Source organism: Marmota marmota, unplaced genomic scaffold (genome assembly GCF_001458135.2).
Source record: "Marmota marmota marmota unplaced genomic scaffold, marMar, whole genome shotgun sequence".
NCBI classification, from domain to species: Eukaryota; Metazoa; Chordata; class Mammalia; order Rodentia; family Sciuridae; genus Marmota; species Marmota marmota.
In genome coordinates this window covers 11,923,886-11,935,385 of record NW_026000241.1, presented here as the reverse complement: position 1 = coordinate 11,935,385, position 11,500 = coordinate 11,923,886, and the positions used below count along the sequence as shown (strand labels likewise).

At 60.6% G+C, this 11,500-nt stretch overlaps 1 protein-coding gene across 1 annotated transcript in view; it reads left to right on the top strand.

Moving 5' to 3' along the window:
• Window positions 1-11,202, top strand: part of Zbtb47 (zinc finger and BTB domain containing 47) — a 13,375-nt gene extending 2,173 nt beyond the window's left edge. Inside the window, exons 2-6 of the mRNA XM_015489427.2 lie at window positions 2,792-4,363; window positions 5,730-5,877; window positions 6,964-7,079; window positions 7,632-7,776; window positions 8,079-11,202. Coding sequence (XP_015344913.1) covers window positions 2,873-4,363; window positions 5,730-5,877; window positions 6,964-7,079; window positions 7,632-7,776; window positions 8,079-8,413 — 2,235 coding nt within the window. The 5' untranslated portion in view covers window positions 2,792-2,872 and the 3' untranslated portion in view covers window positions 8,414-11,202. The remainder of the gene's footprint in view (window positions 1-2,791; window positions 4,364-5,729; window positions 5,878-6,963; window positions 7,080-7,631; window positions 7,777-8,078) is intronic.
• The last annotated feature ends 298 nt before the right edge of the window (window positions 11,203-11,500 follow it).

Genomic DNA, 11,500 nt, shown 5'->3' with positions numbered 1-11,500 from the left:
CCGGCTGGGTGATGGGGGGAAGGGGACTCGGATTCCCGCCCGGGCCTTGGGCCACGTGGGCGCTGGAGCCGCCCAGCCTGGGGATTGAGGGTGGCTCGGGCCAAGGGCTGGGGGTGCCCCTAGCTCCGGTCCAAACTCCTGTGTGACCTTGGGCCAGTCCCCCGCCCTCTCTGGTCTGCTTGCCAGGGGAGGAGGAGAGGCAAGGGCAAAGAAGACTGGCATAGACACCCCACATCCAAAAGCAGGATCCTAGAGGTCACCAGCTTGTGCCCCCTTGCTCAGCCTGGACTCACCCACTGCTGCCCAGGGATGAAAGGGTCGACACCAGCTTAGGGAGACACAGATGGATGCCCCAGGTGTCATTCCGGGGCCTTCCTGGAAGTGAGGCCAGTACCCCTCAGGTGTAGCTCTGCAGCTTCAGCAGGTGTCTTCTGACTTGGGAAGGGCTTAAGGGCATGAGATCCCCTGGCCCCAGGGTGCCTGACCACCCTCCTGGTCCTGCATCTTTGCCAGGAGAGTGGCCTGGGCTGGGGCTGGGGTGTGTGGCTGCAGCTGGCACAGCCAGATGGGGAGGGGCATCCCCAGCTTCAGAGTACTGGCACATCTGGCTGGGGAGACCAGCACAGCTGGTGGCCACCGCAGAGGAGGGGCCATACAGGGAGCAGCTGTGCCCTGCTGAGGGGCTGCCACTTAGGGATTCCGGCAGCATCTCTGTGCCCAGGATGTGACTATCGTGACTGGGCGGACGGCCTTAGGATGGAGTCACTGCCCTCCTCTCCCTCCTGAGGCCAGAGGGCTGGGGCGCACGGAAGGGTGTTTCATAATGGCCGAACAGAAGGGATGGAGCCTCCTGATCTGAAATGGGCTACCCCTAAATGGCCTGGCTTTGGGGAGCCCTTACTCAGGCTGCTTTCCCTGGAGGCCCTAAGGAGACCCTGTCCCTGCCTAAATTGTTCCCTGACCCTTCACTGACGTGTGGGGCAGTGGCTCTGGGGAAGAGGTGGCAGGTGGAGGGTTGAGTGGAGTTTGGGGAAGTACCACTGGTCCCTGGCTGGGAGAAGCCTCCTCCTGCTTAGCCAGTCATCTGATCACAGGAAATAGTGCCCCGTCCAGCAAGGCAGACATGGCTTGGCCAAGCTGGGAGGCCAGGGCTCTGGACTGTGGACCTTGCCATTCTGAGCCTTGGTTTCCCCATCTGTGCAGTAGAGGTTGATCCCAGAAGATGAATCAGAATGAGTCAGAGGAGGGAGATGGGAGGGGCTTGGTGCCACGTCCTAGTTAGATTGGCCAGGCTTGGACAGGCCAGCAGGTCTAGGACAAAGGGGGGGGCGATGGTGGCTTCTTGGCTGGGGGAAAGGGTATGGTGGGAGAACTCCAGGAAGATGGTGTCCATGGCTTGTGGCCTGGCCAAACTAGGATCTGAGAGAGCGCAGCGTGGGTGCTGCTCTGGACTGTGGCTGCAGGGGGCAGGGTCCAGGGTATGGCTAGAAGCAGGTGGCCCTTGCTAGCTTGTTAAGTTTCATCCCGAGGCTGTACTCATTCAGGTGACTGTGGAGTTGGGCTGGACATCATCATGCCTGCCCAGTCTGGGCCCACCCGCTGCTGCCCCAGACAAGGAAGGATGGCAGGAGGCAGGGCCCATCTCAGGTCCTCTAAGGAGGTACTGGTTTTGTGGCTTTGGGGCAAAGTACCTCAAATGAGGGAGGCTCTGCCCAGCTGAGAAGGCCCGAGGCCAGTCAGAACCTAGAATCTGTGGGGTTGGTCTGCCCAGCAGGGAGTCAGCGGATACTAATGGAACATCTGCTGTGCACTGGAACTGGGCAGGCTGTCCGTCTGCACCCCCATCTTCTGGGGAGTCTGCTGTGTCGGGGCCACGGATGGTGGGTTGGCTCCTATTCAGGGTAATTCATATGTTCTGAATATGGCTCCCTGGGCCTCAGAGTCTGACCTATCAGACCTTGAGGGCCTCCCCAGGGCTCGCCAGGTGGGTGGCCTCCAAGGTAGGGCCATCCTGGAGCCTCTGGGCCTGGACTATCCCTGACAGGGAGCTGCTGGGCCGTGGGCAAAGGGGCGCAGCAGAGCAATGAGTGAGCTCTGGAGCTCTCCAGCCTCCTTGGGAGGGCTACAGGAACAGGGTGAGGGAGAGAAACGTCACAAAGTCTCCTGCAGCCCTTGGGCCTGGGCCCACTACTGGCGAGGGAAGGGGCCCTGGGTGCTGCCTGGTGGTCAGCAGAGGCCGGGCAGTGAGTGAGCGAGCTCACCTGACTCCTGTTCTCGAGGTGCTTGGGTTGGGCCGGCTTTTCTTCCCATGTGTGAGTAGTTGAGGGGGAATCCATGAGGCTCAGGAAAGGCTAAAGGGGTGTGTTGGAGGAAGAGGAAGGGCACAGTGAGCAGGATCCTTCTAGGTTTGCCTGGGACTCTCCTGGTTCTAGCACTCAAAGTCCTGCCTCCCAGGACACCCCATCTGCCCTGCAAACCTGAATGGGTGTCACCAAAGTCACCTTTCCTCCTGTTCCCTTCCTATCCGACTCTTCCCATTCACAGAGGAAGAGCCCCCCAGGCCCAGGAAAGTTCCTGGCTGGCCCAGGAGCTCATCTTCAGCCTGGGGGGTCTGAGTTCTGCAGGCAGCTGGCCCAGGCTGGCACCCGCCCTCCACCTCCTTGCTCAGCTTGGACTCCTTCCTCGCAGGGTGGAGCCAGGAGATGGGCTGCCTCCCTCCCTGATAGCGGGCGCAGCTGTGGGTGGGCAGGGGCTGCTGCCCTTGACCTCTGCCGTGCCTCTGCCTCCGCAGTTGCTGGTTGAGAAGACAACCGACTCACCAGCGGTGGAGTTCTCGCTGGTGGAGGACGTGGCGCTGCACTTCGCCTGCTTGATGGGCCGTCTGAACGAGCAGCGGCTCTTCCAGCCCGACCTCTGTGACGTGGACCTGGTGCTGGTGCCCCAGCGCAGCGTCTTCCCGGCACACAAGGGCGTGCTGGCCGCCTACAGCCAGTTCTTCCACTCGCTCTTCACCCAGAACAAGCAGCTGCAGCGCGTGGAGCTGTCCCTGGAGGCGCTGGCGCCGGGCGGCCTGCAGCAGATCCTCAACTTCATCTACACGTCCAAGCTGCTGGTCAACGCCACCAACGTCCACGAGGTGCTCAGTGCCGCCTCCTTGCTGCAGATGGCCGACATTGCCGCGTCCTGCCAGGAGCTGCTGGACGCCCGCTCCCTCGGACCCCCGGGCCAAGGCACCGTGGCTCTCGCCCAGCCGACGGCCAGCTGCACCCCGGCCACGCCACCCTACTACTGTGACATCAAACAGGAGGCTGACACCCCGGGCCTGCCCAAGATCTATGCCCGTGAGGGCCCCGACCCCTACTCGGTGCGTGTGGAGGACGGGGCTGGGACCGCTGCTGGCACAGTGCCCGCCACCATTGGGCCAGCCCAGCCTTTTTTCAAGGAGGAAAAAGAGGGAGGTACTGAAGAGGCCAGAGGGCCCCCGGCCAGCCTCTGCAAGCTGGAGGGTGGTGAGGAGCTGGAGGAGGAGCTCGGGGGCCCTGGCAGCTACAGTCGCCAGGAGCAGTCCCAGATCATCGTGGAGGTGAACCTCAACAACCAGACGCTGCACGTGTCCACAGGGCCCGAGGGGAAACCGGGCACTGGGGCAAACCCAGCCACCATGGTGCTGGGCCGGGAGGACGGGCTGCAGAGACACTCGGAGGAGGAGGAGGCTGATGATGATGATGATGAGGAGGAGGAGGAGGAGGAGGAGGGTGGTGGCAGTGGAGGGGGAGAGGAGGAGGAAGATGAGGAGGAGGAGGAGGGTGGCAGCCAGGGAGAGGAGGAGGACGAGGAGGAGGCGCACACAGAGCCAGAGGAAGAAGAGGAGGAAGAGGAAGGGCACAGTGAGCAGGATCCAGAGAGCTCAGAGGAGGAGGAGGAAGACGAGGAGGAGGAAGGAGAGGCCGAAGGTGGGCAGGGGCCAGTGGGGACCGGGGGGCGCCAGGGCAGCCGAGCAGACCCCCCTGTCCACAGTCGAATGGCCACGAGGTCCCGGGAGAATGCCCGGCGCCGGGGCACCACTGAGCCTGAGGAGGCTGGGCGGCGGGGTGGGAAGCGGCCGAAGCCCACTGGAGTGGCCCCTGCACCCGCCCGTGGGTCACCAGCCACCGACGGGCTGGGGGCCAAGGTGAAGCTGGAGGAGAAGCAGCACCACCCATGCCAGAAGTGCCCACGGGTCTTCAACAACCGCTGGTACCTGGAGAAACACATGAACGTGACCCACAGCCGCATGCAGATCTGCGACCAGTGTGGCAAGCGCTTCCTGCTGGAGAGCGAGCTGCTGCTGCACCGGCAGACGGACTGTGAGCGCAACATCCAGGTGGGCCTCAGGGCGGGTTCCCACACCCCACCTTGCTGGCGGCACTGCCCAGGTGGTCTGCGGAGACCAGCCTAGGAAGGAAGGCAGGGCTCAGGTTCTCAGGGATAGCACTGGGAGTTTTCTGGGAGAGGTGGGCAGAGCTGGGCCCTAACATGGAGAGGACAGGCATAGACAGTACCCTTGGCCAGAGGAGCAAAGGTGAATGTGGACATGGGAGGATGTGAGCAGAGAACTGAGCACATGAGGCCATGGGACAGCCAAGTCTGAGGAGCATCGAGTCAGTGTTTTAATAAATCCTGAGGGCTGCAGAAAGGCCATCCGGGCCATCTTATATGGTTTCACAGGTTGTGCACTGCACATAAGTACACATGAAAGAAAGGTTTGTCCAGTAGAGCACTGTGCAGATCAGGGGACAGACCAGCCAGGGAAACACCTGTACTCAGCTCCTTGGCTGAGGAAAAAGGGATAAGAAGTTTGGGAAGAGCAAGGCCTGCTGGGGCCAAGCTGGAGAGCTGGGCTGGTTGCCAGGTCTTGTCCAGTATGAGTCTGTGCCAGTCTAATTCCTTAGGGTGGGTGTGGCACAGGGACAGCCCAGTCCCCCCATGTGGCTTTTACCTTTTCTGGCCCAGAAGGGGGAGAGGAAGCAGTAGGTACTAATTGCCTGTGCTAATTGCTAATTGCAGTGCCCCGAGGAGACAGCACTGTTTGGGAGTGAAGCTGGGACCTGGCCCTACTCCTATGCACCTGTTCCTACTTGCCTACCCCCAGGCTGCCCTTTGGCTCTACCTGCCGCACACCTGAGCCCCCTCCCCACCTGGGGATCCTGACAGCCAGCATCCTGGCCTAGCCATGAGTGCTCTGGGTGCTTTGCAGGGATGGGTAGGGCAGGGTCCAGTGGAACGGCCCCTCTGTGGCCTGGTAGGACTTGGCGCCTCTGCCTCGGGCAGGCCTCCCTGGCTGACCCCCTAAGGACCCATCCTCTGGGGGATGGATCTCCATGGTGTCAGAGCCAGGTCCCATCCAGGGCCAGCAGTGACCATGCCTCAGCTCTGTCGGGTCGCATCCTGAGGGGCTTCCCCATGAGCTGTGGAGCTGCCCACCTCAGGCAGCCCTTCAGCCAGTGGGATCTCCCCTCTGCAGAGAAGCTCTGTCCCCTGAGCACAGAGGGGTTCCTCCTGGAAGAGGTGACTGAGGGAAGGAGGAGGGCCCGGTGTGACCCTGGGGGTGTGAGCCAGCAGGTGGTAGGGAGGGCCGGTGGCAGGGTCGCCTCCCAGCTCTGGTGGGATGCAGGCCAGAGAGGGGCATCTTGTCCACCCCCATAGGGTCCTGATAGGGACCCAGGGCCTAAAGTCCTCTCACCCTGCAGTGTGTGACGTGTGGCAAAGCTTTCAAAAAGCTCTGGTCCCTTCACGAGCACAACAAGATCGTGCATGGCTACGCGGAGAAGAAATTCTCGTGCGAGATCTGTGAGAAGAAGTTCTACACCATGGCCCACGTGCGCAAGCACATGGTGGGTAAGTCCAGGCTGGTGAGGTGCAGGCTATGGAGAGAGGAGGCTCAGCTACTAGGTGTGCTGGGCAGGACTTTCCATCCAGGCGGATGGGAGGACTCCAATTGGAGGATAATGTGAAGGGGTAAGGAGGCCCTTCTCAGCTGGAAGCTTGGGAGGCTGCTGTGACCTAGACAGGCTCTGGAGCCAGGGGTTTTATGTACAGTTGGCCAGGTTGCTTATTGCACAGGATGGTTGGATAAAATGGCAGGTGAAAACTGGAATCCAGCTGGCATGCTGCTAACCAAACTGTGTGTCCTGGCAGGGGGTTATGTCCACCCAAGGAAGGGAACACCTTTTTCTAAATTATACAAAGTGCCACATGGACAGGCACAGGTCCTCTCTCGGTTTCACAGCAGCTGTGCCTCTGATTTTTTCTCAACTTCTGGCCCTCACAGGGCTTCAGTCTTCTCCGAATGCAACCTCCCCCAGGGCTCACACCTGGACACAGTAAGGAGGCCCCTTGGGTGTGTGTTGGCCACCCCATTGCCTTGGGAAAGGCTGCCCACTCCCTCTAGGTGGGCCTGGCTGGGTGCCTAGTGACCATATGGCCCTCCCTACCTTGACTAGTCTGGGCCCAGGGTTTGAGGAAGGGTGGTCAAGGTGGAGCGCAGGTCTGTGGCCAGGCCCTGCTCCATTTCTCCACTGGAGAGTCCTGGGGGCCATCCATTGTGAACTAAGGGAGGTACCCCTCACCCCCAGGGTCTAAGCCAGGAGCATGCTGGGTAACCACGAGGCTTAGTGAGCTCTGAGCTCAGAGGGTGGGAGTGGAGGCTCTTCTCTATCACCAGTTGCCTCCTCCCAGATCGTCTTTGAAAGGTGTTTTGGACCTCGTCCATCCACAGATTTGGTGGGTTACTATTGAGGTCCAGAGGCTGGGGCCTTGATGCATGCCATCTCTGGTAAAGCCTGCGGTCCTTGGAGCTCAGTGCCACTGTCAGTCCCCAGGAATGGGTGGTGGTGCGGGATGCCCCAGGAAGTGGGGTGTGGCCCAATGCGGGGGTGCTCAGGCAGGCCCCTGAGATGTGACGGCCATGGTGCCCACCTCCAGCCCACACCAAGGACATGCCCTTCACCTGTGAGACCTGTGGGAAGTCCTTCAAGCGCAGCATGTCCCTCAAGGTGCACTCCCTGCAGCACTCGGGGGAGAAGCCCTTCAGATGTGAGGTGAGCACATGTCTCCTGCCTGTCCTGCCCAGGAACCATCCAGGAGGGTGGGGATCCCAGCAGTTTAATACCAGAGGTGTGTGGGGGGGGACAGGAAATGGAATGCAGGAACCAGAGATGCCCCCCCCTCTGATGGCAGGGCCCCTCCCCTGCTCCACCCACACCTTGCCTTTTCCCCACCCCGGCCCTGCCCATGTTGGGGGTTGGAAGTCTGTGGGCTTGGGGGATAGGTGGGCAGGAGAGGTGGAGAAAGGAGCCTCCCTGCTGGGAGGACAGATGGAGATGCAGAGCTGCAGGTGGGATGCGGGCCCTTGGGAGAGGAAGGATGAGAGGCTTTGGGCTTTATGGCTGGGACCCTCTGCTGTTTCTGACCCCTGATCTCAGCCCGACTCCTGCATGCCCTTGGCCTCCCCTAGTACTGCCTCAGCGCCTCACCTCCTTGGCCAGGAGCCCCTGCCCCATGTCTGTCTTTGGCGCTGGGGCCAGGGGTAGCTGGTCCCTCCCTGAAGGCTGCTCTTCTCTGCCCCGGGCCTTACCCACCCCTACCCCCAGAACTGCAATGAGCGCTTCCAGTACAAATACCAGCTGCGGTCACACATGAGCATCCACATCGGCCACAAGCAGTTCATGTGCCAGTGGTGTGGCAAGGACTTCAACATGAAGCAGTACTTTGATGAGCACATGAAGACCCACACAGGTGAGGCCGCCCCCAGGGGTGGGCTGGACCTGCCCCCTTCTCAAGATGCCTGAGATGGCCTTGGCCGTGCTCTTCTCAACTCTGGGTCTCAGTTTCCCATTCTGTATGAGGCTCAGCAGGGCATCCTTCCCTCTGCCCAGGCTTGTGTGAGGCTTGGCACAAAAATGATCCTAGGTGGGGAGGACCCGAGAGTGCTGAGGTTGTCCCCCCGGGGTTCGATGGGGCAGAGAAGCTGGCCCAGGCTTGGGCATGGCGACCACCCCTCCACCACCGTGACACCGTGCTGCCCACCCCAACCCCAGGGGAGAAACCTTACATCTGCGAGATCTGCGGCAAGAGCTTCACCAGCCGGCCCAACATGAAGCGGCACCGGCGCACGCACACGGGCGAGAAGCCGTACCCGTGCGACGTCTGCGGCCAGCGTTTCCGCTTCTCCAACATGCTCAAGGCCCACAAGGAGAAGTGCTTCCGTGTCAGCCACCCGCTGGCCACCGACGGGTCCCCGGCCCCCGGCCTGCCCACTGCCCCGCCCGCGCACACGCTGGCCCTGCTCCCGGGGCCACCGCACCTGCCACCTCCGCCACCACTCTTCCCCACCACGGCCCACGGCGGCGGCAGGGTGGACGCCAACAACTGACCCAGCGCTCCTGCGGGACCTGGAGCCCAGGGCTGCTCCAGGAGGGACCCCGCTGCCCTCCCCTCCTTCCTGGGGCCGCTGCCCCGGAGGCCCTGACCCCGAGGGGCGCGCAGGCTGGCAGCCCCCCAGAGCTGGTGGAGGACACCTCACTCCGAAGTGCCCCCCTTTCTGCAACTTTTTGAAGCTTTTACTTTTTTTTTTTTTTTGAAAGTGAAGGATAAAAGATAGTTTGCAGCACCCCCTCCAGGTGAGGGGGGTGCTGGAGGCAGCAGGTACAGTGGGAGGGAGGGGCCTGAGCATGAGCCGCAGGTATGGCTGGTCATGGCTCTGAGTCCTGAGCCAGGCTGGGCCTAGGTTAGCCTCAGTAATTCATCCTCACCTCCTCTGGGCCCCTAACTTGCCCCATCATCTTGGAGGCTTTGGGGAGAAGTTGGAGTATCAGCTCCCCTTGGAGAAGTTGTGCACCCAATCTGAGGGCTGTGGACACAGAGGCAGGGCCTTGAGACTGGACATCTGTGAGCATGTGGGATGGGAAGTAGCCAGGTGCAGACCCAGTTCTATTCCCTGTGTAGTACGCCAGGTGGGGGCTGGCCCCCAAGGATTTGCTTTACTCATTTATACCCTTGCTATCAGGCACAGAGATCCCCAACCTGCACCACACTGCACCTGGGGCCCCAAGTCTGGGAGGTGTCCCAGAGTTGCTGGACCTCAGTTGCTGTGGGCCAGGCCCTGGGTAGGCAGACAGGCTGACTTTCTGCAGCACCTTCTCACTGGGGTTGCAGTCAAGGAGTCCCTGCAAATGGCTGAGACCCCAGGGGCAGGGCCCCAGGAGGCTTAGGCAAACATTTTAGGATTCCAAGGTGCTATCAGTGGGGAGGAGAGAGGGCTGCTGTTCATAGAGCACCCCTGTCCTTTCCCAGCTACCCTGGCTATATTACCTACACCAGGAGACGTGCACATATGTCTGAGTCTGTCAGCTCCCCAAAGGCTAGCTCCAGGCCTCATCCCCTCCCTAGGCCTAGCCACAACCTGCCCAGCTGGCTCCTTGCCCCTCCAGGGTCTCTGCACTGATGGGTGGGCACCCACAGACCTGCCTGTGAGAGGAGCCTGCATGTTCAGGCCCTGGGGGAGCCCAGCCTGTGCCCAATGCTTGCCCCAGGAGGCAGGCACTACTAATAGGATACCTTTTTTGTTGTCATTTAACCCTACCTTTAAAAGTGGGAGGAAGGTTCCATAAGCTACATGTTTCCTAGTTAAGCTCTTTCCTATTGTGTTTCTTAGATTTTTGTTTGTTATACTCTTTGCACCTTACACCCCCAATTCTCCCCCCACACCACCCACCACCTTCCCAGTACAGCTGGAGTGGGAAGAGGCCTGGGCCCAAGGGACTGGTAGAGGAACTGAACCCCTCTGACCTTCTTGGAGGCCCATGGCGCGGGGGGCAGAGGGCTGGGGACATTTTAATCATCAATAAACGAAGCACTTTATTCTGTACAGATGTGGGCAGGCCCAAGGTGCCCGAATGATTTGAGGATCTATAGTCCAAGCCACACCACGCTGGTTATTTTGGGCTTGGAGGGGCAATTCCTGCAGCTTCCCGGTGCTTGGGCCCTTCCCTGGCCTGGCTGAGTCTGAGACTGCTGTTGGAGCAATACCAACCAGAGTCTATAGATAGACCCTCAGGCACCCCTGTGTGTCCTCTGGGAGAGAAGCCCCTTCCCGGGGATGAGGTTCCAGCAACTTGCAGAGTCAGGGCTGAGCCTTGCAGCCTCCTGCTTTACATAGCTTTTCTTCCTCCCCCATCCCCCTTGATCTCTGGGCTTCCGTGATGTCCTCAGGGTCCCCTTCCCTCCCACTGGTTATTTCTAACCTCTGGCCCCAGTGCCTGGCAGCTCTTTAGAGCTGGCTCACATTTCCCCCCAAAAGTGGATCTCCCCATGTGGGCTGTAGGCAGGTACCCCATGGCTTCTCCAATTCATCACTGGCACTAGGGTCTTCCATGGCCCTCCTTCAGCCTGAGTCGACCTGCAGTCTGTCCCGCCATATTTTAGCAATCAGAGGTCAAAGGCAGGGAAATAGCAGAGAAACCGTGTGCCAGGAGCTGGATTTCCTGGTCTTGTACGTGTCCTCTGTAGAGGTAGGCAAGGGGGTCCAGGCAACTGGCTGGGCACTTGTCAAAATGGTCACTGTAGCTGTAGGTGGGCATGGCCAGCCCCTCTCCTGGGAGGCCCTGTGTTCCTGGTGCTAAACGTTGTCTTCATCTTGGGCCCGTGTTGAGGGGAACACCTTTCCGGTCAGGCCACAAGGCCAGAAGCAATAATGGGACCTCAGCAGTGCCGGTGTGGATCGGGGTTCTCGTTTTATCAGACAAATTGCTGAGTACCCAGGTGTTGGTGTGAGGGGGCTGGGGAGAGGGAGGCTGGGGATCATCACCTGGGGTGGAACTGCTGGGATTCCTCTGTGCAGCTGGTTTTTTTTCAGTCTGTTGGACCAGATCTCAGGTGGCAGAGCCTGGGCCTGCCACCGCCTTGGCTTCCCTGGGAACTGTGGTCTTGGGCCAGCTGTGGGGGATGGTGAGCGTGAGAGGTGGGCCTCCAGCCCCTTGACCACAGTTCTAGGAGCCAGGACTGGGCTCAGAACCTGAGCCTGTGACCCTGGCTTGTGCTGCCACAAGCTCCACAGTGCCCTTCACAGGGGCCTAGGTGTGGGTGCCCTGCAGCCCCAGAATGTGGGGGACAGCAGGGTGAGAGTGAGAAGAGCGAAGGGGAATAAAGTCAGTACAACTCCTGTCCCTTGGCCTTTTTCTTTACACCTTGCTGCCCCGCTGCCCCGAGCAAACGCAACACGTCATCCAGCAGCTTGGCATGCAGGCTCTGCTGGCATCTGTGCCCTGGAGCACCGAGGGCCTCATCTCCCTCCTGTCAGCATGGGCTCAGCTTCACAGAACCCCAGAGCTGAGGCAAGGGCTGGGTCAGATAAGGAGGGGCCTGGAAGAGGACAGGTCCTGGGGCTGCTGAGGTCCTAGCAACAATGGCAATGTCCACAGGAAGCCAGGGCCCTGCCATGTAGTTTCCCATGAGCACCAGG